Source organism: Schistosoma mansoni, chromosome W (assembly GCF_000237925.1).
Source record: "Schistosoma mansoni strain Puerto Rico chromosome W, complete genome".
In the NCBI taxonomy this organism is placed as follows: domain Eukaryota; kingdom Metazoa; phylum Platyhelminthes; class Trematoda; order Strigeidida; family Schistosomatidae; genus Schistosoma; species Schistosoma mansoni.
In genome coordinates this window covers 33,177,248-33,204,013 of record NC_031502.1, presented here as the reverse complement: position 1 = coordinate 33,204,013, position 26,766 = coordinate 33,177,248, and the positions used below count along the sequence as shown (strand labels likewise).

Below are 26,766 nucleotides of genomic sequence, written 5' to 3'. Positions count from 1 at the left end.
CTACACAGGTTGCAATTAATAACACGAAACTGATTAGATTACGTCTGCCGGTAGTGAGATGTACTCCTGATCAGTTAGACGAATATATGAACGATCTATATTATTTAAATAAGGTATGATTGTTTAAATTATTAGGAGTTTACGCTGTGCAGCTGAGAAAGCAGAGTGTACAAGTCCACAAAGCCCAAACACAAGGGCTAGTCTAGACACATTTACCATTTCACCGCCATCTACGTCTGACCGAAATGACACGTTAGATGCGTATTAACAAAAGTATAAAGGCAAACAAATTCGATGTCCAATACTGCTTTAATTTTTTCTGAACATTGTCGTACTCATTTATTTCATAAGATAAATTAATATTGCGTAATTTTAAAATTATTATATACTAATGGACTTCAGAGTACGAGCCAACCATAGCATACTTTAGTAATTACCTGTCCTTGAGTTTGTAACTAACTGATTGGCTAATCGAAATGTATCGTTTGTATTCACGATATTCTGTGGTTGTCTGTGGAATTCATTTTCGTACAATAAATGGAGTCGGAGAACGCTGTCAAACGTTCTGGAGTTCAGACTGTTCTGGACCAACTAGGGTTTGGCTGGTATCAGGTTCGCGTCATCATAATTATTGGTACGGCTCAAGCTACTGACACTATGGAAACTTTAATTCAAGCAATTCTCGGACCAACATTACGCTGTGAATGGAATATGAGTTCGGATTATGTTGCTCTTCTTACTACCCTTGTGTTTTTGGGTATATGTATTGGTTCCCCGCCTATCGGGTATCTTTCAGATAGGCTCGGACGAAAAGATCTTAATATTCTATGTTGTCTTGCTCTAATCTACATGACATGGTTGTGTGCTATTTCACCCACTTACATGTGGCTTGCAGTTTTACGTTTTATCTCAGGTTTGTACATTGGTGGTCTACTGACTGCTGGTTGCTCGATGATATCAGAAGTACTACCAGAAAGCTACCAGCCTACTGGTCAACTGCTTGTTTGTTTTTTTGATTCATTTATTGCTCTATATGTAACTGGTGTTGGCCTTGGTTGTTCGACATCAAAACTTAGTTGGAGATTTTTTATACTTTTCACAACAGCACCTCTTATATTGTGTGCACTTGGTCTGACCTACTGTATTCAAGAATCACCTGTCATTTTAGCCCAATGGGGAAATTATGAAGAATCAGCTAAAGTCTTAGACAAAATAGCAAAATGTAATGATCGTATTCCTAATATTATAGATAAGGAAAATACATATTCATCAAAACATTATAGTTTATCTAATTATCTATCAATTGTTGACGAAAAACAGAATCATGCAAATGCAACTCCTACATTTAAAAATATTATGAAATTTATTTACAATAATTATGCTATTGCAACTCCTTTATTAATTGCTATTAATTTTATATGGGGAATGATTATATACGGTGCTACTACATTACTTCCAGTTGAGCTACCATCATTACCAAGAACATGTTTACAGGTAAGGGAACAAATATTTCATTCATTTTTATCATAAACAATTTTAACGTTATTGATATATTTTGAGGTTTATGATAGACACAAACTATCGGTCAAGTGCTCTGGCGCGAAGCTGGTAGGTCCTGGGTTCGAATCTCATGAGGCGGGATCGTGGATGCGCACTGCTGAGGAGTCCCACAATAGGACGAGACGGCCGTCCAGTGCTTTCAGGTTTTCTAAGGTGGTTTAGCTTTAATTGACTCATGATTTCAAGTATATATAAAAATTACTTAAAATCTCCACAGAAAACCCCCTCAAAAAAAATAATTAAGAAAGTGACTCATTCGAAAAAGCTGTATATCGTGCTACTTTTGATTCATTCTCAAAATGCACAAATATATGAAAGTAATGTTAATGAATGATGAATAGTTTTCGAATCATTACAAAATCATACAACAGTTGCTATTTATATATTCTCAGTAATATATTCAATTACTTTAATTGAATAAACTATTTATCAATGGGAACGCTAACACTGACCAAAAAGAGAATATATTCCCCTTTATAAACTCAAAACGAGATGAAATTTTAGTCCTAAATTATTGTAGGAAAAAAAACTGGCAAATGAATCGTTAACTTCAAAGTAATTTTCACTGATTTCCAAGATTTCGGTATATGATAAAAATGATGAGTTAGATATGATTGATCAATGCCTTTTCTGTGGTTGGGATGTTATTATGAACTTTAATGTATTTAACTTTTATATCATTAAATGTGTATGCTTTAAACATGACTAACTTATTGACGTTTTAAATCGGAATTGAATGTAAAGACTTAATCAATGATGAGTACGGGAAAATTGTTTAGTTAATCCATTTTGTTAGGGTTAATGTAATTATACTCAGTTTCCTTAGTAGGAGTGGGAGGAAGGTGTGATTTAAAACGTGAGATTCATTGGTTGAAATCTATGTAACTATGATACAGAAACAAATCAACAGTGGTATTAAAGTGACTTTGAAAGTATAAAGTCATTTTTTTCAATTAATGAATAGAACATGTATAAATCAAATGTATTTCTCAACAGAAACAATGGAGCCGGTTACAGTCTAATAATTTTAGGAAGCTCATTAGATGTTCAGGGCTTATTATCTATTTTTCGCTTTTAACACCATAGGAACATAGAGTTTATATATAGCTTATTATCAGCAAAGTAAATTGAAATATTTCTATTGTGTTTTTCATATAATGTAAGATATATGGTGGTCTAGCTTCCATTGACTCATGGTTTCAACCACAAGATATGTATATTTATTTTTGATTGTCACATTAAATAAAAGGAATTTCTTGATTCTGATTGGCTGCTGAGAATATAACTACTAAGTCACTTTATAATCATAGAATAAGTTCTGAGATTCAAATTGTGTTGCATCAACTGCGATTCTGGTAAATATGTAGTATTGTTAACCCTACTACATCTTATTTTTGAAACGTTTAGTGTCTATTAGTGACTTATTCTGCATGTACTGGATAACTTATTTTCAAAGACAATTTCCACCACAAAATACTATCAAATAAACATAAGTTTAATTCCACAATATAACTAATGACCAGGTATTTATCAATAACTGTGTATAAGTTCATACTGAGCCTTTCATTTCCTATTTTAAACACATTACCATATGGTAATTTACCCAGTCTGATGGTTGACAGTTTCAAAAAATTCATAAGTTTCAATTTGGCTTAGTTATAGTTTTAATGGCTCATGCATCTTATCTTTTTACTGATTAAATCTCTACAAATCATTTAAATGAATTCCTATCCTTTGTTCCATCACTTCTTCACATAATTCACATAATGTCCCTAAATATTTGACAAAAGATTGACTTGTATTGTAGAGGGAAAAAAGAAGAAATATACTCATTTGGGTGTGCTTTTTATACTTCTAAGGGTTTATGTACAAGTTTTTCACTTCGTTTATTTTCATTTCTTAAACCGATTGTACTACGTGATGCATAAGTAATTTGTTTTAAAACAATTTGTCATAAGATTGATGATCTTAGTATACCTTTCTTTTTTACAAAACTATTTGATGTTATTGTTATTTTTAAGTGTTTAATGTTCTATACGTCATCAGCCTATTTGATCATTTAAATTAGATGTCATACTTTGGATACATCAGGAACAATCTAGAAACAATAACAATAACTATCTATGATGAGTGTGCATACTTTATACCATATTAGTGAAGATTAGTAGAGAAACAATGACAAGTATAAGAGTAATATAAAGTGGTAAAAAAAAGATGAATAGTTATGTTATTAAGTGTGAAAATTATGGATGAAAAATTTTAAAGCACATTGAAACATGTTTCTAGAGAATGAATATTGAAGTTACACAATAATGAACATGAAATTTGTTAGAATAACAGAGTAAGATGAGTGAAACTCAAGAAGAAGAAAAAAGGAATTTGATACTGTAGTATGAAATAGGAAATTACGTAGCTAGATAATGAAAATAAAAAGGAACCACGGTAATGAAAGATTTACAACTCTATCCTTCTAAATATATAAGTTTGATTTGAACTTTTTGACTTTTATGACTTCGGTGTAACATAACAGATTCGAAGTTGTTTGGATATTGATTACTTTGAACGCTTTTAAAATATCAACACAGCGTCCACTCTATGATACTTTCACGCTTGCCTTTATTATTCTATTGATTTTTACCAATATAACATAAAGTATGTACATTGATAGTTATTACTATTATATCTAGGTTGTAAGTTGGTGGCAAGAATTCATGAAATAAACGAATTCAACTTATTCTGCTATATTTATTATTCTTGCTTTCTTCAAAGTTATCAATGGGAAAAACTGGATTAATGTTATCCTTCTAATAATACGTACATTTAAAAGATTCTGGATAAGTTTTTGGGCTGTAAAATGACATGATGAATTTCTTACCACGAGGTCAATCTTGACCCCAAATTATCAATGTTAATATCTCATACTGTAATACTAAGTGATACAAGTTCGAATCCCTTTAAGAGAACTGTTATCATCAAGAACAAAGGTACTTCTTATAAGCAAAGATGGAAAGTGGCTAGCAGTGGAATCCAGGACGCGCATTTCGTCCTATTGGGGACTCGTCATCTGGATGTACCTGCATCTCAGAGTTGATGTTCACTTTGGAACTCGAACCCAGTACCTTTCGCTTCAAACGCCATCGCGTTATCCACTCAGCTACTGAGTCCTGATAACCACTTGCTTGTGCAATAGGGTGAAGTTTGAACTCACTTGGTATTGTTTGTTTGAATCTTCCAAGTGGATTTAAAAGTAATTCTTGTTAAAGAATGATAATTATTGCTATACTTAGGCCTAAAGTTTTCTACTAACTATCTCAAACCATCTAACGTTTTGTTACAATATCAATTAACTATTTCTTAAGTATTTCAAAAATGTTTACTTATCTCTTACAAACAACTATTTTGAAAACTTATTATGACAAACTCTCTACGATACATGCTTCAATTATGAGATAGTAATAATAAGAAATTCGATATATATATTGTGAAATGTTTACTCTTAAAATATTTTATTTTTCTAGTTTACCTTTTTAATTGTACGTTTACTTTTCCGTTTATTGATTATCGACAAACAGTATCGATTTGTTTATCAATTTTGTTTTCCTGAAAAGAAAGGCTTTATATATATATATATATATATATATATATATATATATATATATATATCATTTGCGTATCCTATGAACAATATATGGGTGTAACATATTAGTTTTTAATTAGTTTAACAAGGCAAATTAGTAAAAGTAACATTATAATTCATGCGTACAATTTTGTATTTTATTCACACTTCTGTTTTATGAGAAAGCAGTAACATTTATTAAGTTCATATGATAGAGTTACTACAAAAGTAACAGATAATTGGGTTCAATATTTAAAATATAAATCTATAAAAGGTGGATAAAATAAAGACATATCCAATGAAATATACAGTTAGTCAGTTATAATCAATGTATAGTTTAATAAAAATGTGCTTTAATTAAAACTATATCACTTTAATACGATGAGATGAAATTAACAAGTCAGTCAGTCAGCTACAACGTAGGACCAAGCACACATATGCATCGGTCCAAGTTGGCATATCTCAATAGCACTACAAGATGAACACCAAATTTATAGTAGTAAATTTAGTGGTGGTAATATATAAAAGAAAGGTTGTATATAAGTATATAGTACAGGGAGGAAGACAGATATGAAGCAATTCTAATCTCAAGGTTTAAGGGAAGATAAAGAGTGTGTACACCTGCGCCATTGTGATAGATTCCTAGCCATGTCACCTAGAGTCTCCAACCATTGGTTACGATAGTCGCGCGGACCCCAACCAAGTAGTCTGCACCTATCAACATGGCTCAGACTAGAAGTCAGTGACTTCAAAAACTGATGCCACGTTTTGGTTTGACCGCCCCTGATCTTCTTCCAACCATCTCCAATACTAGTCAGCATTGTGCGTCGTGGTAATCGGTGTTCAGGCATATGTAACACATGGCCCAACCATCTCAGTCGATGAAGATTTACAACCTCATCAACTGATTTACCACCATTCCCTAATACCCTGCGTATAACCTCACTATTACTTACTCGGTGATCCCATCAGATGCGAGCAATATTTCTAAGACATCTGTGGTCAAATACTAGTAACTTAAGAGTATGAGAGAATACTGTAAATTAAGATTTATTGGAATATAACGAATGAATGGATCTACTCCATTGTGACCGATTCTGAGTCATATCATGTAACGTCTCGAACCACCAATCTCTTGGATCCCAGCTAGGTGACTCAGATCAATAGTCCGTAATTCCATGGACTGATGTCAAGTTTTGGTTTGACAGTCTCTACCTTTTAGTTAAAGTTACTCCTAAACTAGCTAACTTTGCCCATAGAAAAAGGTATTTGTTGGTCATACGTAATACATGTTCCGGCTAAAAACTGATGGGTTGTAAACCTATAGTTTCAATGGATGAGTTCTTACCAAACTGGAATTTCAGTTTAACGTAAAATGCATGAACTGAAACTTGATTTAAATAAATTTTAAAAATTAAATTTTAATCAGTAAGCTTAATAATTAGATTAGATTTATACTGATGTATTTATTAGTAGTTTGGAACCATGACTACACTCAAGTTTGTATCACTCACTCAGTTGCAGGAAGTTGAAATTTATCAGTCAAACAATTTTGATCATAACTTGATTCTTTAACCCTCTGGAATGTAGCTCAATCACTAGTATGCTGATCCATAAACGCAACTATGAGCCATGTATGTCTGTGACCATTTCTGATAATAAACGATTACTCCAAATAAAGTAAGAGGAGTAGGATTGAAATTTCCATACCTCTACTAAACTAAATACAGCATTATTTCGCTCGTCACTGAGCACTGATTCATGTTTTTTATTTGCGTATCTTAGTTTTACAATTATTTTATAATTGCCAAATTGCCGTATACGTTGAATTTTGATTAAATTAAAATTTCGTCTCGCCTTTTAATGTAAATTCTAGTTTGAATATCTTAATGCTTCAAACTGTTTAATATGTCATTAGAAACTACTCCAATTAAATGAGATAAATATAAAAATTTCTGTCTAGGAGTAAAACAGGGTCTGTAAACATGATATTGTTGTTGAGAATACATCTAGGTGATTAACAATATTCAGTAATGTCTCATACGAACATTAAAGTTAAAAAATTAACGTGATTGGATTATTTCAAATATAAGTAGAATATCTCAGCCGAAATGTCATTTTTTTAACAACATAGCTGAAAGAGGAAAAGGTCATTATCAGTTAAATAATTTTAAGCAAAGACAAATGGTGGTTACCAGTCAAACCCAGGAGGAGCATTAAACCTATTTCGGACTCGTTAGCTTCATGTGTCTACATTTCAGAGTTGATGTTCACCCCGAGATTCAAACCCAGTACCGTTCATTCAAAAACGCTATCGCGTTATTAACTTAGCTACTGAGTTCGAACAGTCACTGCCTCGTGCCTTAGGCCGAAGTTTAATTCATTTGTATTAATTGTTTGAATCTTCCTATTGATGTTTAGAACTATAATTGACCAATCTTTTGGCATATGTGCATCTTATGCTGATTGCCTTGACATTATAATTAAGGCACATCATACAATTTATTTGTCTAGGTAGTATTTTGAAAACAATCAACACTTTAACACGATTGGATAAATATTTGGTTATAAATTGTTTATTTTTATAAGTTTCATGTAAATTTGATAGCTATACTTTTAACTATACAACCCAGAACAGATAAAACTAAATCACTAAGTAAAAATTTAGAAAATTTTCCGTTTCCATCTTTCAGAGTGATAAAATGCTAATTAATATTTGGTAGATAAACAATGTTATTATAGTTGAAAGCATGAGTCAATTGAAGCTAGACCACCATGGAAAACCTCAAAGCACTGAACGGCCGTCTCGTCCTATTGTGGGACTCCTCGGCAGTGCTCATCCACGATCGCGCCTCGTGAGATTCGAACCCAGCACCTACCAGTCTCGCGCCAGAGCATTTAACCGATAGACCACTAAGCCGGCATCTGATGGCGTTAATGTCTAACTTCAACCAATCCACGAAGTTGGGCAACCGTTCACCAATTGTCTAGTGATTTGATTTCTCACTTCAGACGTGGTTTGAACTCCACTGGTCACTGCTTCTCACTAGAACTCCAGGAATTATTTCTTGAAGTCAGTCACTAGTGAACATATGAGTATAATCAGAAGGGGTTTTTGTGGGGATTTAGTATTTGCATAGTTGAAAGCATGAGTCAATTGAAGCTAGACCACCAAAGAGAACCTGGATAATTAAGTCTATCCATGCAATTTTTATTGAAAAATCTAGGATAACTCTATAATTATTACAGACTGTTGTTTGTGAAGGTTAATTTAATTTACAGTTGTTCAATTCTAATACAGGATTCCTCATGATTTCCTATAAAAAATACCAAAAAAATTATACACAAAACATCCAGGCTTTATAGGGAATATGATACCTTTGGATCAATAAAACAAACTTTATCATTCTACATTTTTAACTTTAAAATTTTTTGATCCTTAGTAAATCTTAAAGAAGTCATTAAATGGCTTTTGTTGAAGAAAGACATGTATAAACAATCCATATATATATATATATATATATATATATACGGTAATGAAATCTCATTCATTCATGGTGATTATTTGAAGGATGGATAAATGAAAAAATCAACATAAATCCTAAATTCATCTATATTAATAATGTTATTAAATGTAATTACAAAAGTATCGGACAGTTGTTAATACGCTCAGTTAGTTTTAACAACTAAGATAGAGAATCCCCCCGAACTTTTGGGATTTGTAGCCTAGAAATGTGATTTCATGATTATTATTGTCTTCAGTATTGGTTTTCAAAATGTATTATTGTTAGGGTCAATGTTTTAAATTAAATTCAACTCTAAGTTTATGAGAAAATCCATATTTATTTATAGAACTTGGAATACAAAAGAAACCATAGCTTCTCTAGTTTACTCAGGCAAGAGTAAAGAGATGATACTTGATGCTGGACTCAGAATATTGCAAATTAAGTAGAGATATCACTATGGACCACTGACTCAGTAGTTTAAAGTTAACTCTGTAAAACCTTAAAGTTCTGACTTCTGTCCCCTGTTTTGTCGTGTGTGCATACAACTAAGCAATAACCAAACAAAGGTAAATAAGCTGTCCACAGTCCAGTGATCTTCAATAGCTGTTCGTTAAAATCACTCCATGGTGTTAATTGTTTGCAGGAGAAACTTTCACCAACGATCAGAGAATTGTTTAGCAGCCCTTCTTTCATTTAACCCCCATTTTAAAACGAATAAAAAATTGAACATTTATTTTATAAACTCCACGAATCTATATGAATAGTGTCTAGTGATAAAAAAAACCAAAACAATTAAAAACTAAGGTAAATAAAGTAGTGATCTATTTCGGAAGAAAAACGAATAAACAAAGGCTTCAACTCGTTTATTTGTACCTGTTATTTGAAAGATAAACTTTTTTTGAAAATAAGGTGGTAAAAATAGAAACGATAAAAATGGAACGAAATGAAACACGACAAATAACAGGAAATTATGGTTCATGATGAAAAGTTTACGTATTATTATTATTATTGGTCAAAATTAATCTTTATGTCAGATTAATTTGTTAAACTATAGGTTGTTTAACTGTAAACCTCAAAGTTCTTATTCTGTAATATATGAGTTAAACAGTTTATATGTTTTAAGGAATAATAGGTAAGAACAAAGTATCTGATAAGAAATATTAACGGCTTTATTAATGAGTTATGGTTCTGATTTTTGCATGTTTCGATCAGGTTGATTGATTTATTTTTCAGGTATTCAGCGCTGGAAGGGAAATCAAGAATATTCCAGAAAATACTCATGTAAACTTTGTATAAACTTTAATAGTTATACTGAATAAAATTTGTTGTTCAGGGTTGTTGAAATAAAAATTGTTCCCCTTCAATTCCCGTACTGACTTGAGAAGATTCGAGTGAAGTTTAGAGTCTAAAGAATACTAAATAGTAGTATAACTTAATACAGTTAAACAAATATCTGTTAAAAATCTTACATAGATGAGGTAATTGGTGGAATAGAATATGACGCTTAATTAAAGCTTATGAAGATTGTTTTCATAAGTATTCAGTTAGTTGTTTTTTTAAAAAGAAATCAGAATGAATTTGTTAAATGTTTTGGTTGTATTTAATAATAATTTCGAAATATCACTGTTAATATGATAGAATGAATGCATTGAAATCAGGTTAATTACTTCACTGTACTTTAACAACTATATTACATTACATAAAACATTTTTTCAGGCAATGGAAACGAGAACTTATTAATAGCTTTCCAAGATTATACTACCATTTGATGGACTGATCGAACTTGAAAAATAAATGATTTTGCAACTTTACCTTAGCAGAAATTGGATTGTTTGAAGTTAGACATTAACACCGTTGGATGCCGTCTCAGTGGCCTATTGGTTAAGCGCACGCGCGAGTGACTGATAGGTCCTGGGTTCGAATCTCGCGAGGCGGGATCGTGGATGAGTACTGCTGAGGAGTCTCACAATAGGACGAAACGGCCGTTCAGTGCTTTGAGGTTTTCCTTGGTGGTCTAGTTTCAATTGACTCATGATCTCAACTATATGAAATTAGCAGAAATTGTTAAGTATTTTTTTCGTAGTTTTATTATCAAAATAAAGTTAAGGGAGATGTTGTTGAACGACGTTAAAATGTGAATCTAAAAAACCTTTCAGTAAACTGATAAAAAGTCTAGTTATTTAAATGAATTATTCAAAAATGATTTTTTTTAAACGCAGTGTGCAATAAATCCACCTTCATCACGAGACTGACCACTGAAAACGAAGTCCACAGTAAGGCAATAACTAACAAATGATATTTGTTCCTTGATGACGAATACATTGTAAGATAGGTTAATTGGAGTTGAAAAAATTAGTTTACTAAATTTTGAATTAAATGTTTAATGATACTGATTGCTCACAATAAAACCGAAAAATTGAATGTTCGATCACATTTAAGTTTGTAAGCAGACATTACAAAAAAGAGTTTAAAACTAGGCAGAACAAGTTGACTTTTACTTACTGAGCTTTTTCTAATTTTTCATCTCATATGAGAATAACCATTTGTAAACCTTATGTTTAATCATCAAAGATTGAACTTAACTAAATAACTGTTGAAAATCAGGAATTAACTGTTTTATCGAAGTATGGGGCTTCTCAACAGTATTCATCCATGACCCAACCAGCAATCGAACCCAAGACCCCAGGGTTTTGTAATTAACGTTTAACCTCCAAACTAATTTCTCGGTATTCAGTAGTTTCCATTTCTAAATTGCATATACTTGATTTTTGTCTTAATGAAGAAAATCAACTCCGCATTAACTGATCATCCTATTGAATCTATCTATTTACTTTAGCTTTTTCCTCACAAAAACCCATTACTTTCTTACTCACAAGCTATGAAGAGTATATCCGTTATTTCTATTAACTTAACAGTTAGTTTAAGCACATTTCCAGTAATAAATTCGTAGAAAGAAAATCGTAAATTTTTATGATTAAGAACAATAGTGTACTCAAAAAACCTTTTAATTGTTTACCTTTACTTTTATTCTGATCATTCCTTTATGGTGTAATAAACATGGCAAACATTGATTGTAATCAATATCACAGGTATCCTGTTACTTCCCCCCTCTTTTTAACATCACTAAAATTAAGCTAACTGTTTAGCCGACCCTCTTATTTTCTCTCGTATTTCTAATGTATGTTACAAACTTATTATTTTTAGAAATATAAATTATAGAATTTACATTAAGGTGTGTCTTTCCTACTTGAAAACGTACTGGTCCTAATTTGGTTATAAAATTCAAACGTGTGCAGTGAGAACCAATTCTCCAGTAACATAAACGGTTCATTAATTTTTGTTGAGTGCTTTCAATTTGAGATATCAATTACTTTTATACTGTACAAAATCTCAATCCATTATCTCAATTACTTTTAATGATAATTTACATTAATTTAAGTAAAGAGAAATACATTTACATCACTAATGAAATATTTCCAAATTATTTCTTTCTCTCATATGAGTTTATTCTTATTCAATAATTCAATATCAATGTTGTTTAAATTGTCGGAATAATTGATAGTTATTTAGTTTGTTGTATGTCAATGTTTTGCTGTATTCAACTTGTATCAACTTATCGTGAACGAGTGACAGTATACTTAAGCGCTATGTTTATTTTCTTCAAAAGTGTTTTTGTATGACTTAGACTAGAACAAAATTATTCTTTTTGATTCATTGTGAACTGATTAGGAAGAGTTCTTGGTTCAATTTCACTGTTGATTTAGAACACATGTAATATGTTGATCATAGCTAATCGTGATTCGAACATCTACATTATATTATTGAACAATCTAGGTACATTGTTTTATAAAGCTTCATCTAATGAACTCCGAGTGTCTCAAAAAAAAATGATTACATTAGTAAAAGCATTGAATTATAGGTATATATTAAGTGGGATAAAAAAGAACTGTTCCACTTGCTTACAGTAGTATTTCTAACATTTTAAACCTTTTTAGTTTGCAATTTATTTTCTTTTTTATAACTAAAGTTTACGGCATTTTTTGGTATTTAAATGAAGTTAATGGTCCTCTGATCAATTCTCTATAATCTAGTATAATGTATTTCAAATCCAGCTTACCTCACTTACAAGCACTTATATTCAAATATAAAATTAACTCTCAAGTTAGCTGAGTAATCCTGGTCAGTTATTAATCTTATATATATGTATAACCAGCAAAACAATTGTTTATTCCTTTTACTTACTAATAATCATTCTTATTTTGTTAGTTCAATCAATCTACAAGAAAGAAGATACAGTTTGCTAAAACATAAGTTTTTAATCACATAGTAACATGAAAAAACATGAAACATCATAACTTAATTCTAATGACTTTAATGACGAGATGATTATTTTTGAATGATTATTCCTATTCTTTCTTAATAAAAGGGTAATTTTATATAGTTGAAATCATGAGTCAATTGAAGCTAGACCACCACGGAAAACCTGGAAGCACTGGACCGCCATTTCGTCCTATTGTGGGACTGCTCAGTAGTGCGTAGCCACGATCCAGGTTCCATGAGGTATTTCCTGGAGTTCTAGTGAGAAGCAGTGACCAGTGGAGTTCAACTAGGTCTGTTGGAAGATATCAACTCACTGAACACATTGGTGAATGGTTGCTCAATTTCATGGATTGGTTCGAGTTAGACATTAACACTGTTGGATGCCGACTCAGTGGTCTAGTGGTTAAACGCTCGAGCGCGAGACTGATAGGTCCTGGGTTCGAATCTCGTGAGACGGGATCGTGGATGCGCACTGCTGAGGAGTCTCACAATACGACGAAATGGCGGTCCAGTGCTTCCAGGTTTTCCATGGTGGTCTAGCTTCAATTGACTCATGATTTCAACTATATAAAAAGGATAATTGTTTTAGATATTTGATTATATAGAATAATTATTTCAGTTTTAAGGTAAAGTTAAATAGTTTTTAGTAATAGAATCCTGGACTCGTGTTTTGTCATTCTCGAGAACTGTTAGCCGAATATACATTCATATTACTATTGATATTCACTAAGAAACTTGAACTCAATACTTAACATTTTGAATATCAGTGAGCTAAGAAATTCAGATAACAACTTACATGTTCAATGTTGAAAATGATTGTATCATTACTAGTAAGAGTTTTGATTTTTCCTTTAGGAATCAGTTGAAAAATGTTAACATAAACAACTAAATGACCAAATCTATTCTGCAAAAATTATTCTAATTGTTTATATACTCCCCAAATTAATAATTAATATTTAAGTATAATTATCTGTATTGACGATTGAATATACCGATTAATTTAAATAACTGAAGAATATTTTACCCAAGGAAGTCTATAATATTGATTAACATGTATGTATAGGGAAGTTACCATTGACTAAACTAATTATTCATCTTATTATGTTAGATAATTTAACTTGGTTATCAAAATGTCTTGAAGATAGGTCTTATTTATTAATTGTCACCTATAAAAAGTTAGGTAGCTTTAGGCTAACGCATAATCGTAATGAGACTAAAATTTGGTATTATGTTGCCCATTTGATCATTATTCAATTTATTATTATAGCAAATATTACATAATTATGTGCTGATATTATGTTGGATGCCGGCTCAGTAGTCTAGTGGTGAAGCGATTGCGCGCGAGACTCGTAGGTCCTGGGTTTGAATCGCGCGAGGTGGAATCGTGGATGCGCACTGCTGAGAAGTCCCACAATAGGACGAAATGGCCGTCCAATGCTTCCAGGTTTTCCATGGTGATCTAGCTTCAATTGACTCATGATCTCAACTATATAAAATAATATCATGTTAGTTTAAATTTTTTTCTCCCTAATTAAATTTGTTTTATAACTTAAAAAATTACAAAAATGAAGTGTAATAATTTACCTTACTTGATGATTATACAATTATGGTCACAATTGATTGATCACTGAGTGGTGATCAATGTCATGTCTGTCAAGTCCTTAGTGCTGATCGAATACTATCGATCAAGTTGCAATGTGGCCACTAGTCTAGGTGGCTCGACACTGCGTGCACTATGTTGAGATAAGATGGTGGCTGGACATGGTCAACAGGAAACCCTGGACCCGGGTTTCGTGCTACTTGCACTGGTCAGCAAGGTGTACCTGTAATCTTGAGAGAACTGGTGCTCCCTGATAGTGCTTAGTTTAAAAAAAGGTTGCTTTTTGTTCTGTTTTCCACTCTATCATTTATTATTCACTCTTGTCTACAATTATTGACATTATTTTAGTACAGAATTGTATAGAAATTAAATATAGTAAAACAAAACATTATTGTAATAATATAGAATTCTTATAACTAAATAAGTTAGACAATATTTGGTAGAACACTTGATACACAATAATAGACACTTAAAACAAAAAATTGACCAATATGTTCAATAGGTGGAATAGTAAATACACTATACATAAAGTTGGTATCAATTTTTTTTTCAAATAGAATTACTAGAAGCAAGTGTTATTTACTTGCCTGAACTTGTTTATCATTTCTACCAATTTAAGAACATTAGTTTAAAAGATTTATATAGATGAATCATATACTTGGTTTTTATCAATATTATCATTGAAAAAATGCATCAGGTATATTTATGTTTGTTATAATCAATCATTATTATTTTTAATTGAAGAAAATCGAAAATTATTTGAACTATACGAAATCTCTATGTGAAATCATAATGTCTATTTTAAGTTTATTACTGACAGTATTACTTACTTACTCCTGTTACTCCAAATGGAGCATAGGCCGCCCACCAGCATTCTCCAACCCACTCTGTCCTGGACCTTCCTTTCTAGTTCTATTCAATTTTTGTTCATGCTTCCCATGTCTGTCTCTGTTTCTCGGCATAATGTGTTCTTTGATCTTCCTCTTTCGCTTCGGCCTTCAGGATTCTATGTGAGAGCTTGTCTTGTGACGCAGTTGGTTTTGACAGTATTGATTATCACTAAAAAATTGTTAATTCCTACTAAGATGTAAGCACTAACCTACATACAAAGAAGCTACATTAGAGTTCACTTGTGCTAGCTAATAATTCTTATCACCGCTATTATGACTTCAAACGAGAACAAATTGGATACCAACTTATTGATCCAATAATATCTTGCTCATAAAAGTTGGATTGCAAAGTTCTAGACTTAATCTTATACGATGTCGTGAATATTTGCAGTTGTGAAAGAGTCATAAAATACTGGGATAAAAGATCTGCTTGATGTACATTTAGTAAAAGATGAAAATTACATTCACCCTACTTAAAAACCTTCTTTTAAAACAAATTATATTTTAAATTTATATCAATAACTAAATTCCCAAAACTAGATTGTTGACACAGTTTAAACTTTACGTAAGAATTAAGGATATATCGAGGCAATACGCAAAGTATGCACATATGCCAATAAGAGACTGATCATTCGTAGTCCTAAACATCAATGAGAAGATTCAAACAAACAATACTAAGTTGAATTTACGTAAGTATTGTTTGTAATATTTGCTGAACTTTCGTTTTTTAAAAAAAATTAAAATTGCATACTTATTCTGAGTTTTGAGATGACCTATGATAATTTCTTACTATGAAAGAGTGAGATATACTTCTAATATGAAACTGGATCTATGCGAAGTCGATCGACCAGGTGGCTGACACGAAATACTTCAAAAACAATCTCAACACTATAAAAGACAAAAAGGAGTTAGAAGTTCAAGAAAAAAAATCTGATATTGAAGAAGTTGAATTTAATGTGCATAAAACAACGAACACAATCTTGGAAAACATAGTTTAGTTAGGAAATTAAGTCTGAAAAACCAGTCAAATAATAACAAACAACATTGCAGAATTGGAAATATTTTAACAAGGTTTTTATTACATGTAACTTGAAATTGCGATGCAACGATTTTGACTATATCTGATTAACTGATATGTACTTTTAGAAGTGTTGAAGTTTAACAAATGAAAAGCATTCATGATCAAGTTGCTACCAAATAATATTACCACATAACGAGTTTATTATAGCCCAAATATTTTGTTAAATAAATCTATAAAGAAGAGGAATGTCTACATATTACTTATGGGAAAACGTTCTATTCAAGTTATTTTGTTTATATAGTTGAAATCATGAGTCAGTTGAAGCTAGACCACCATGGAAAGCCTGAAAGCACTGGACGGCCACTTCGTCCTATTGTGGGACTCCTCAGCAGTGCGCATCCACGATCCCGTCTCACGAGATTCGAACCCAGGACCTATCAGTCTCGCGCGCGAGCGTTTAACCACTAGACCACTGAGTCGGCATCCAACGGTGTTAATGTCTAACTCGAACCAATCCATGAAATTGAGCAATCATTCACCAATGTGTTCAGTGAGTTGATATCTTCCAACAGACCTGGTCGAACTCCATTGGATTTGTTTAATAAGAAAAATACTTTTTGTAATTCACTATAATATGTTCAGAAGTGATGTAAATATTTATTTTAGTTGTATTTGTTATTTAAAAAGGGGAATATTAAAAGTAGTAATCGTTCACTTCTGTTATATATAGGTCTTGTTGAAGTGATGGTACACTGTTTAAGTAAAATTGAATACTTAGAAAGAATATTAGTGAAATATTGGTGAATGAAAATTAAATTGAATCTAGTCACATTGTGGTGTGGTTTACTCATATCCATATAAGCAGTATATGGTGATGATCAGACATAGAATGTATTTTGGCAGAAGATCGATAAGGAAAGAACAGGAATAAAGCGCAATCGGTATGAAAATGCATGAACAATGAAATCAGAGAAGACGGACTGATATTTGCAGAATGAACAGTTAAGATTGAGACAATTGATTGATAGTTTGCAATAAAACTTTACATTGTATAGTTATAAAAATTTAGTGAGATAATGTGTAATTTTGTGATTAAATACATTCGATTGTCCCCACTCGTGTTCTTGTTCACTACAGCATAACTACTGAAGATCAGAGTATTAAGAAGTATATTTAAATATCCTGTATAATAGCTTAACAAAACCTATATTTAACTGTAGGCTAATTTTTAAGTGTTTTAGATAGTCAGAATAGTTATTCGAAAACATTGAGAGTTTTATTACATATCAAACTTTTCAGTAGTATGATCAAAATTAAATCATTTCGAAACTTATTTGCCGTTTTACATTTACATGAAAAAAACACACACATAGATAGATTCAAAAAAAGATGAAGTGAGAATCGGATTTTATTGGGCAAGTTACAAAGGAGTACTATTTTATGCATTAAATAATATTATTGACTTGTTTATAAGTAGTCTGCAAGATGTTTTTAAAAAAACACTCAATTTTCCTACCTAAAATATCCTTAAAATACTCAGTAAACATCTTTGTTCGACTGAATTTTCAATTTATCACGTGGTGATAATGTAAACAAATGTGTTATGTTTTAATAGTAAAAAATTTATTATGTAGACAAAATCAGTTTAACTCTTTTTAATATTTCACAAACTATGTACTTTTAGATACTTATTACACAGGGAAAAAAAGTTTTCCCAAGAAAATTGTTTTCATATATTGTCATAGCAACGAAACGATATCAATAAAGGATTGAGATAATTAATACTATAAAAATTTAGATTTGACTACACCCTGTTGTTGAATCATTTCTTTCATAATAAATATATAAATTTCTAGACATTTTTTCAGTGACACTCATTGATTTAAAAAAAGATACCTTCTCAATCAACTAGAGTTGTTAGTAGCCATTGTGTTTAGGTTTAAAATGATTGAAACCATTTGTTCAGTAAGGCAACTGACTCATAAAAGCGACAGTTACACAAACGGAATCGTAATAATTTAATATTCTGTAATTTCATTGATTTTTGAATAAAAAAAGTATTTTCTTTGTGATTATTAACCTATACTACTTATAATATAATAATACAGTAAATGTGAGGCATTATGTTTTCGTTTCATATATGAACATTTTATGCGAATAGTTGCAGTTTCTTTTCTAGTTTATAATACACTGATCTCATTTAGGTCAAATTCAAATGAAAGGTACTTATAAGTAGATTCTATGAATAGCAGTAACAATATGCTAATTACCTTAGTTTGTATTGAAAGTATACACTTCTAAGGACAGCGTATGGTAATGCATTTATCAAACTTAAGAAAATTCTAACAAATATGAATATAAGTTATGAAGTGTAGATACATTTATTGTTTTACCAAATATCTTATTTTTTACCAAGATTACTGAATCTTATAGTTTCACATAATTTGCTGGTTTTAGCTAGACAACCACCAAAAACCAGTATGCACTAGATATCTATTTCTTTGTAGCATGATGCTCCCCTGTAACGCCGACTCACGATCTTACCAGAGATTGATTCCCGAAAGCTGAGGTTTCACAGCGAGTGAATAACCTTCATACAACTGAGATAGAATCCTATTGCATTTCTAACTTCAGTCACTTTACAATAGATTCTACTGGCTTGTTTGATAAAAAGTATTTGATATTTTCTGACTCGATTATTCAACCACTCCAGGTTTAGTTTCAAACAGACCAAATTTAAAAGTTGTCGTGACTTAAGTTGATGTATTTTACAACATTCCAAAGTCTTTGCTGATCAATAAATTATTTACTTCAGAAAAGCCTGTTAGTTTTGGCTTAGCTAGGTTTGTTAGTGTTCCAAAAATGTTTTTTTCATCATTCCGTCTTGTTCGCCAATGGAAAATGGATGCAACTCATGCAGTTATCCATCACATTCAGCTAAGAGATTGTTTGTAATTTGTCCTACAATCTTAGATCATTTGAATTTATCAAGACAATACCTCGCTTCCATACTGAATACAGAAGATGAAATATCCTTACAGAGTTTATACCAAGACTCTATGTTTACCATAGATTTATTTTTATGGTAGAATATCTTAGGTTGCTCTGAATACACTAATTTTGAGTAGCCAAATGTGTGCTTTAAAAATTCAACAAAATGAAATGACACTGATTAACATTTTTAACTCTTATGATGGATTAATTGTAACTAAAAATGTTGGCACATAGAATCAAATCGATTAGTTTAAATAATAACGTACAAAATAATGGTAGCCCAAATTTCCCTAGTTCACTTTGTAAAAATTTGATTTATTTATATGAACGAGAATCAATACATTGGAAAGAAAATGTTACCCAGGAGTTTAGTATTTCGAATTTTACACATACATGATATTGGGTTGCTGTGACAACATTTCTTGTATTTCAAATTAATTGAAGCATTTTCCTTCTCATTAGTATTTCAAATATTTTATTAAGAATCCTCTGTATTACTTGTCCAACTTCGATTAGTACTATTATTTAACGATTCGTCGAACTTTAAGATGTCAGAATACCAGAAACCAACAATAGTAAAGAGTTCAATGTGACAGTATGCATTTTTTAAAGTTGTAAGAGACTGATCAATTGTAGTCCTAAACATCAATGGGAAGATTCAAACAAACAATACCATGTGAATTTAAAGTTGTAAACTGTTTATAATCTGATAAATTCATTTTAAGCTGGTCTCAAGTTGATTTAATTACTCTACTTTGTTTACCTATAGATTAATTCACTCACAAAATAAATTCTTCTAATCTCAATAGAATTTGTTGAGCTTTTATTGAGCAAAATTATTTTTTTCAGATTATTAAGGTATATTACTGATCTATATATATAAGTAGTTTTAATAAATCAATATTTCTTATCAAGTAAATTAAACTACTGGAACTAATATCATCAATGTTACAACTAAGAAGATTATTCTTGGTTTAACTAATGACTACAAGTTAATGAATATTAGGCTGGAAACAACTTGTTTTGTTTTAACTTGTACATCATAAATGTGCCACAGGCAAAACTGAAGTTCCTAGGCTTCTTTTTATGAAATGTCATAGGTGTCCATAGCAGAGCAACCCTCAAACTATAAAAAAAACCTCACACTGAGTAATGTACAGTTTTTTTTAGTGGTACTTTAACTACTACCTATCGAGAATGTAAATCACCTCTATATTAAACATAACTATTATTACAGCTTACTAATTAAACAAACTAATCCATTGATAAACTACATTAAAAGTTGTCTCACATATATCACTTATAACAGTATATTTCTGCTCAATCTCTTAACCAGTCAAATATTCATATGCTCAAAATATCTCATGTATTCAAATGTAATTAGTTTTTCACTGAAGTGATTAACTTTATTCCTTATTTTTTCTCTTTCTTAGTCTATTTATAAAGGTTTAACAGAAGTCCCACATGAAACTTATGAAAATTCTGGTATACATAATGAAGATTGTTGTCTTCCATTGTTAAAAGAAGGTTATATCTCTTTAATGTCATCGATGATAGGAAGTATACTTAGTTTTCCAATAGCATTAACTTTAATTACAATTATTGGACGAAAATGGACAATTAATACTTGTTTCTTTTTAACAGCTTTTCTTATATTTATTGAAGTAAGTTACTAGAGTAAGTATATTTTCTCACAACATATAATGACTGGTGATTTATTCATTTACTTATGGCTATTTTGTTAAACTGGGTAATTTAATCATAAATTTAAGCAGAATGTATAAGTATTCATCTTTTACTCTGATTGGTTTGTCTCAACACTTCATTCCTATTTATAAACACACTTTTCACTCTAATTCGCTGAAACTGGATTAAATGAATCATGTCAATGGTCGAACTTGATTAACTATTTAAATAAAATAATCGATTAGTTCACAATTTTAAGAAGTTTGAATTCTACGTGAACGATTGTGGATGCTCACTGTTGACGCGTCTCATACCAAGACGAAACAGCTTTCCAGTGCTTTATGATCTCAATGAAACAAAGAGGATGCTTAGTTCATAAGATTATTAGAATTATGATATATATTTGTCTCATTTTAAAAATATTACTTGAAGATACTGATACCAATTTGTTTCAAAATGATCTACAAGATCAAAAGTAAATGTGCTGAAAGAACCTCCAGACATTTATTCCGATCAATCGACTTGCATAGAACAATCAACTTTCCTTAAGGTCATATATATATATAGTGGAAAAGTGTTAAACATTTATACTGGAACATAAGACTGGAATATACTTAGCATGAACCTGTGAAATATATATTCGTAGGTCCACGTAAGTTTAAGTGAATGTCTTTTACCTAAAATATTGATTTATGAAAAACTGACCAAAATTATATTGCATATTTGGATAAGTTAATTCATCATCAGAAACTACGAAGCTACTGAGCAATTTCATCAACTGATTCAATAACTGAACACTGGTTTGCATTAGGAACCCTTAAATTCACAGATCCAATGTTACAATAGGCCAAAGCTTCTTAGGACCTCAAATGAAAAATAAATGTTGTTCATGTTCTTCCTGATTTTCAATAGTTTTCCGTAAAACACGGGTTTTTAATCCGATGGAAAAAGAACCCTGCTAAACAAACGCTAACCAGAAAAAATCATTTTAACCATTTTTAATGTAGGCCAGCCTCAAATTATTGTAACTTCCTATAAATTACTTTAGTTATTGTAACCTTATTACATTTTTTTACAATCAATTTCAGGCTTTTTGCATGCCCTCAAATCTATTACGTTTCTTCTTTTTCGCAACACGAGCTGTAGCATCCGCCGGTAATAATGCAACTGCAATTTATATAACAGGTCTATATGCACCACGTATAAGAAGTTTTGTGTTTGGTGTTATGTCAACATGTTTTCGTATTGGTGTATTAACAGCACCTTATTTAGGACAAGTGTTTTTACAACGTGTATCTGCGTTAGGTGCAGTACTGATTTTTTCAGCCATTGCACTTATTGGATTTGTATTTAGTATATTTTTACCACATGCTGGTGATAAACATTTTACTTCGACAACTATAAGTAAAGGTGTATTTCGTAGAATTTTTAAAGGTAACAAATCAAAAACTAAACAGAATGATGATGGAATGAAATCTGTAACAAATCCAGCTTACAAAGACGATGAGAAAACAATACGAACAATAGTTGAAGAGATAAAACGAAAAGACAACAATAAACCAGCTGTTTTACCGGTTGAACAAATTTTAAATTCGACCAGCGTTGAAGAAGTTACTATCGTACCACATGAATTAGTAGTAGTGGCATTAACTCCATGTAATCCAGTCTGATAAATAACACCGTTATACTATATATGCATTTAATGATATATATATCATACATATAAATATCAATTCAGAACTGAAGCACTTCGTGATGCACTGTGGCCTTTTATCTTTTGTTTCTTTTTGTACACAATTTTTAATATAACCAATGACTATTTGCTCATTATGTGCACACAATCGAGAAGCCTCTCAACTTAAAGATTTCATTTTGTGTAATTTCCTGGCATTTTAAGATAGTCATATTGAGTTATTATTACAATTACTAGCTTCATTAACACAATCATAGTTACTTCAATACATTAATTTTGAGCATTTTGTTCTATTAAGACCACAATAATGAACATATTTTTCTGTACAACAATTCTTTTTGCTATTACTGAGGTTCTCAAGTTAAAATTAGTTGAGTCAGCTAATAAGTTAATTGTATAGAACTAATCCAATCTATATCCAGCTAACATGACCATTTAACAGTTAAAAATCTTTGTGCGTTCGTTACAAGAATTTCAGTCAAAATAAAGACAAATAAATGTTATTGAAAACATGTGTAGAGTGGAAACCATTTAAAAAAAAGAAACATATGTCCACATATCTTATTCTATGGCTAAAGTAACAACCAATAGAATATTCAGTCCAAGTTCATGAGACATTTGTAGCTATTTTAAAACATTAGGTTGTGACAAACGTCTTCCTAACAGGCTTATTTTAGCTAAATTGAGTTCAATAATTACGAAATGTTTCTGTTACAGTAAAATATAGGCATCATTAAGTTAATGGGAAAGATCAACTCTTTCGCCAGACTAATAACGCAGTTAACATATATGGACGGAAACTAATATTTTAGCATATTAAACCCAGATTAACTGAACAACAAAGAACTAGAGCAACTTAACCGGATTGTTAAGAAAACAATGAAGGTAAATTTCGTCCACTTAAAAGACCTATGTCACTTTTACGACGAATGTAGTAAAAAAATACAGCAGAATCCCCAATGACTTCTATTCTTAGCCACATTTTATAACATAAAAAATTACTGGACGTCATAATCTTCGGCTAACTCTTAAAAATCATAATGGACGAGTGGTTGTCAATCTTATAGTTACCTTTCATTTAACAGAGATATATCATGAACAAACCAACTCTTATTTTTATATATCAAGTCCAAGTCACGGAAGATGGGGTTTCAAGAAGGCAGGACTAAGTAATTTTCCATCAATACCCCCGGACACATTGCTGATTGACCTTACTTGCTACAACATCCGAATTTTTACAGATACATAAATTCCTGAACTATTCTCAGCAGTCTGCCATAGAGAGCGAGTACAAAAGCAAAATTATGCTGGCTCTGTAAGATTACTCTGCATTTAGGTGTAAAATGCATGCTATAATGACGGGTATTGACTGCCTTTATATCGCTACACAGTAAAACAACGCCATTCATACATCAATGGTTGGGGAGTTTTTCCCAGTAACGGACTGCTACTGTTTACTTACTTGAGAACCGTTACCAGAATATCAAAGACAGTAAATTAAAGAGGAACTGCGAGATAGGGTAAACCCTGTTAGCTGAGCTGTTGGAATGGACAATGAACAGGAGTCACTGTATTCCCCACTTTAAGAGGTACTTATGTACAGGATGTGCATAGATATTTCAGAAACACCACTTTTTGATGGTCAAACACAAAGGAAAGTCCTGTCTGACGAAATTGAGACAGCTTTGGTATCAAGAAATAGAACAACTGTCAGTGTTTCAGAAAAGAGCGGGAGATAAAAATGCAGAAATATTCATGACTCAAACGAAAATCTGGTAGCTCGTCACGGGCCTAGTTTTTACAAGCTTTGTACAATCTGCGACATATGGTAGGGGTCAAGATTTCTGCTGATGTTGTAAAGCATCTGGACGTAAATATCAAATTGTCTAAACCTTAAACATGAATCACAAATCAAAATCCGGAATCTTTAAGTCAATCCTTAAAACATCATTCATAATACGATGTATTATACTTGGTAAGCGATATATGCTGTCAGTAAGATGTTTGTATATCTTTTTGATAGACCGCCTCCTGATTCTGACCGTCGCTGCTACCTTGACATGGTGGTCGTGCTTGCCTACCGTGATGAACCAATCGAGCTATACCAACTGGAGCGATCGTCCCTCAAGGTTCTACCATCCCAGACAGGTCGGTTGAAGAGTGGTAAGACTAAAAGCAACAAACCCAAGGTCCGAGGGTGAGGTCGTACTGCTGACTGTACAGAGGTGTGATATTCCTAAGTTACTAGTATTTGACCACAGATGTCTTAGAAATATTGCTCGCATCTGATGGGATCACCGAGTAAGTAATAGTGAGGTTATACGCAGGGTATTAGGGAATAGTGGTAAATCAGTTGATGAGGTTGTAAATCTTCATCGACTGAGATGGTGGGGTCATGTGTTACGTATACCTGAACACCGATTATCACGACGCGCAATGCTGACCAGTGCTGGAGATGATTGGAAAATAGTTAAGGGCGGCCGAACCAAAACGTAACATCAGTCCACAAAGTCACTAACTTCTAGTATGAGCCATGTTGGTAGGTGCAGACTACTTGGTTGGGGTCCGTGTGACTATCGTAACCAATGGTTGGAGACACTAGATGACATGGCTCAAAATCTATCACAATGATGTAGATGCATACACTCTCTCTCTCTTCCTTTAAACCATGAGATTAAAATTACCTTATATCTCTCTTTCTACCAACTAATTCTTTCTTCCTGTACTATATCCTTATACACAATCTTTCTTTTATATATTAATACCATTGAAGTAACATCTTCTATGAATTTGATGTTCATCTTGTGTTGATGAGGTATGACAACTTGGACTGATGCATATATGTGCCTGGTCCTATGTTGCAGCTGACTGACCGCCTCCTGATAATGCTTATTTGGAGTGAGGCTAACAATATGTCTTTCATGATCATTTCAAATTACATGGTTTAAGTATTTGATTCTCAACACAACTTATCAAACCAGTAACAAAATATCTTTTAGAAAATTGTGAAAACTAGATGGCCTGAGGACTTATACATGTGCATACGTAACCAATGATATACGTTAAGCAAGAGCAAAAGTACTAAGCTATGTCGATCTTATATTTTTTAAAACATCACAAATCAGTTGAGTATCACTAAAACAAATGTCTTCTTTGAAATCAGTACTAACAAGTATTGTTTTTGAAGTGTCTAAAGTCTTGGTGATCTGCCTGGTGACGAGACAAGTATTCATCTGCAAGGAAGAATAAGATAAAATTGTTAGGTAATAAAATGTTAAGCAATAAAATGTCAAAGAAAAATTGATGCATTGTACAAGAATAGATCAAATGTCTGTGAGCAAAACTAAAATGAGACTTACATGAAATCCCCAAAATTATTTTCCGGCTTTATACAGTTAAAAGTACAATAAAAAGCGAACGTAATTTTGAACTAGTGTGCAACAAGTGAAATTTTATTTGACTCACGTTATTTTCCCAGGAACTTACATTGAAAGCAAGTACCAGAGTATTACTTACAGACGTTAGATTACTTTTTGAAATCATAAAATAGGAAGGAAAGGTTCTAAATATTCACCAAAGCAACAACCTACTACATTTGTAGATAAGAAGTTTTCTGCAACTAAGATTCCGACTGAAATACGAGGTTAGAGTGAGTCGTCTTATCCAGTTATAAAGTGTGTATTAAACTATGAACAGATAGAGATGAAAAGTGATGTAACAAGGTCAATCTTAACAAATGAATCCCAATGTCTGTTCGATTAATTTATTCTTTCAAATGTGAGTTTATTTTTGGAAGCTTATTAGCTACTGACTTTTTAAAGATATGTGCGAAACGTGTAATGAAGTGTACTACAATAGAGTGCCGGACGTCCCAAACTCT

The 26,766-nt window shown here is 31.7% G+C and overlaps 1 protein-coding gene across 1 annotated transcript; it reads left to right on the top strand.

Annotated features, from left to right (window-relative positions):
• Nucleotides 1-537: 537 nt before the first annotated feature.
• Smp_132080 (putative sugar transporter) lies at nucleotides 538-22,863 on the top strand (the record flags this gene model as incomplete). Its single annotated transcript, XM_018789431.1, has 2 exons — nucleotides 538-1,305; nucleotides 22,282-22,863. 2 exons carry the CDS (start codon nucleotides 538-540, stop codon nucleotides 22,861-22,863), a joined length of 1,350 nt encoding a protein of 449 aa, XP_018654875.1.
• Between the last annotated feature and the right edge of the window lie 3,903 nt (nucleotides 22,864-26,766).